This window comes from Brugia malayi, assembly GCF_000002995.4.
Source record: "Brugia malayi strain FR3 genome assembly, contig: Bm_v4_Chr1_scaffold_001, whole genome shotgun sequence".
NCBI lineage: Eukaryota > Metazoa > Nematoda > Chromadorea > Rhabditida > Onchocercidae > Brugia > Brugia malayi.
In genome coordinates this window covers 2,778,337-2,780,851 of record NW_025062475.1, presented here as the reverse complement: position 1 = coordinate 2,780,851, position 2,515 = coordinate 2,778,337, and the positions used below count along the sequence as shown (strand labels likewise).

General features: G+C 27.2%; 1 protein-coding gene across 1 annotated transcript; it reads right to left on the bottom strand.

Moving 5' to 3' along the window:
• Bm8758 (Uncharacterized protein) lies at positions 1–2,213 on the bottom strand (the record flags this gene model as incomplete). The annotated part of the gene is made up of 6 exons (XM_043076344.1): positions 1–30; positions 112–309; positions 495–695; positions 802–963; positions 1,050–1,183; positions 2,168–2,213. The coding sequence occupies 6 exons, from the start codon at positions 2,211–2,213 to the stop codon at positions 1–3; spliced, it is 771 nt and encodes a 256-aa protein (XP_042932278.1).
• Between the last annotated feature and the right edge of the window lie 302 nt (positions 2,214–2,515).

Genomic DNA, 2,515 nt, shown 5'->3' with positions numbered 1-2,515 from the left:
CTATCGAGAAGATGCAGTAGCAGGCTGGAGCTAAAAATCAGTAAAGCTCAAAAGTTTAAGAACGAAATCCTAAAAATCCAATCAATTAAAACAATTGATCAAGAAACAAACCCGTACCAAAGTGTAAAATTGCGCATTAATCCAGTTGCAGTCAACATTTGGATTTCTGCGTGGCGATGGCGCATCTGTTATAGGCCATATATTCTGATTATATAGACGACGTTCACTTTGCCACAATCCATAAGCGCAATTTTGCTCGAAACAAAAGCGCAACTCCTCATCATCTATACATTGAATATCTTGATGCATCTGAAATTTGATTTTTTTATAATTTATGAAAAGCTCCAAAGTTTTTCAAAAAATTTAAATTATTTCTGTATAAGATGACAGTATTTCGAAAACTTTTTTCCGATTGTTTACTAAATTAGTGATGTAAATAATTTTATCAGTAAGTATTAATAATTTAAAATATTCCTTATTATTTTATTACATACCCGCATGAGTGTTTCATTACCACAATTGTATCGAATAACATTCAGCAAACTTTGCATATTCACATGTCCTTCACGACGAAAATAATACATCAAAGCGATACGTAGAACGTCACATTCCGAACGGACCGGTAAATTGTCACGTTTCAGTAACTCTTCCACAGCTGCTTGATCCAGTTGCGCAAATCGTAGATCCAAAACTGCCTCAAATGAAAAAGGAGGCAGAGAGATGGGACAAATAAATAACATTTCATGTGAAATAATCAATAATTCTTTCAAAATATAAGTATAACTTTTGGATTTGGCATACTTCTTCCAAAGAACGCATCACATAACTGAGCACAAAATCTTTTGCTCGAAGTGATAAGTCAAATTGTCGATGACAACTTATATTCCAACAATCCAATAAACAGTTATGATCAGCTGCTTTTTGAATGATAAATTTTTCAATTATTGCTCTCATTGATGGTACCTATTAAAATGAGCATTCAGTATTTTTCATATTTATAAATTCTTACTCCAATAACATTTTTTTTTTTTTTTTTTGATAAAACGGACCTGAAGTTTACAGCACAAGGCTAGAAGTTCAGGAATTTCAGCCAATGAACATGGTAGGATACCACTGATAGAAGAAAATAATTGATGAGGTGATCGATGAACAATGTCACAGGTTTCTTTTGTGCTTTCATTTCCTTTAAATATTGTCGACGGAAATATCCGGAATGAGCTGTTGCTATTTCCGGATGAATCATTATTGTACTGTTATCACTAAGCTGAAAAAATAAACAAACAAAGTTGTGTGCCGATGATTAACAAACAGAAATAAAATGGATTAAAATCACTTGAATTAAATTCAAATAAAGAAACATATTTACTTGAAAATAAAAAAAAAAACGATCTTTAATTTATATGATCTCAAATTATATAACAGTTATTTAAATTATTGTTAAATTCCTATCCTAATACAGAAAGCATTAAAAAATGAAATTAAAAAAGCTGCATATAAATTTTTACAAAGTTTCTTCCAAAAAAAAAAAAAAAATCATTGTTATTTTTTTTTTTAATTTGAATGTCAAATTAGATAAATGTGTTATTAGAAAAGAATAAATGTGTATATTATGTGATAATTTATTGTCCTCTGCGAGATTTGTTCATATTGATTTTTTTTTTTTTTTTTCAAACTAATGCTAATTTAACTTAATTTTTTTGTTTGATATTCATTGATTATTGTTAGCGAAAAAGTTAAAATATAATTTTCTATGGTTTAAATGTGTCAAATCATTTTTTGCTTAATGTTTAACAAAACTTTTTGCTTTTAAATGACATTTTAGCGCACATTTTTCTTTTAACTATTTAATGTAATTGTTTAATTCTAATGTTTGATGATGAAAATGTTATGTAATTATTTATGAATGTGCATCGTAAATCTTCGTGAAGTAACTTCGTAAAGCAAAAACATTTTGACTCATTGCGAATTGCTTGAAAGTAACTTATCGAAAGTAATTTATGAAAGTAATTACTAAAAGTAATTTACGATTGAAAGCAATTTATTGATAAAAAATAATAAAACAACTGATTGAAAGAAACTTATCATACCAATAATAAATAATACTTTGTCTATTTCTAGGCTATGAACTTTAAATGCAGTTATGTGACATTTAAAATAAAATGTATACTTTCTGATGATTGTATAAAATATCGGTGATGCATCTGGAATCGCATATTTAAATACTATCATCGATTTTATTTTAGATTGAATTGGAAGAGGTCATCATGAGATTTAAAAATTATTTTAAAAAAAATATGAAACTATCAAATTAATTGGTTAATATATTGATAAAAGAAGAATGGGAAGATACAAGCTGAAAGCTAATACAAATGTAAATTGTATATTTGATCTTTACACTTTTATTTTCTGAATTTTTGTTTCAGTAAAGAAAGTGAAAATTTATTACAATAAACGATTAGATGTAATTTAAATCATATATGAGAAGAAAATTATATGTGAAGAATTCATTCTCACT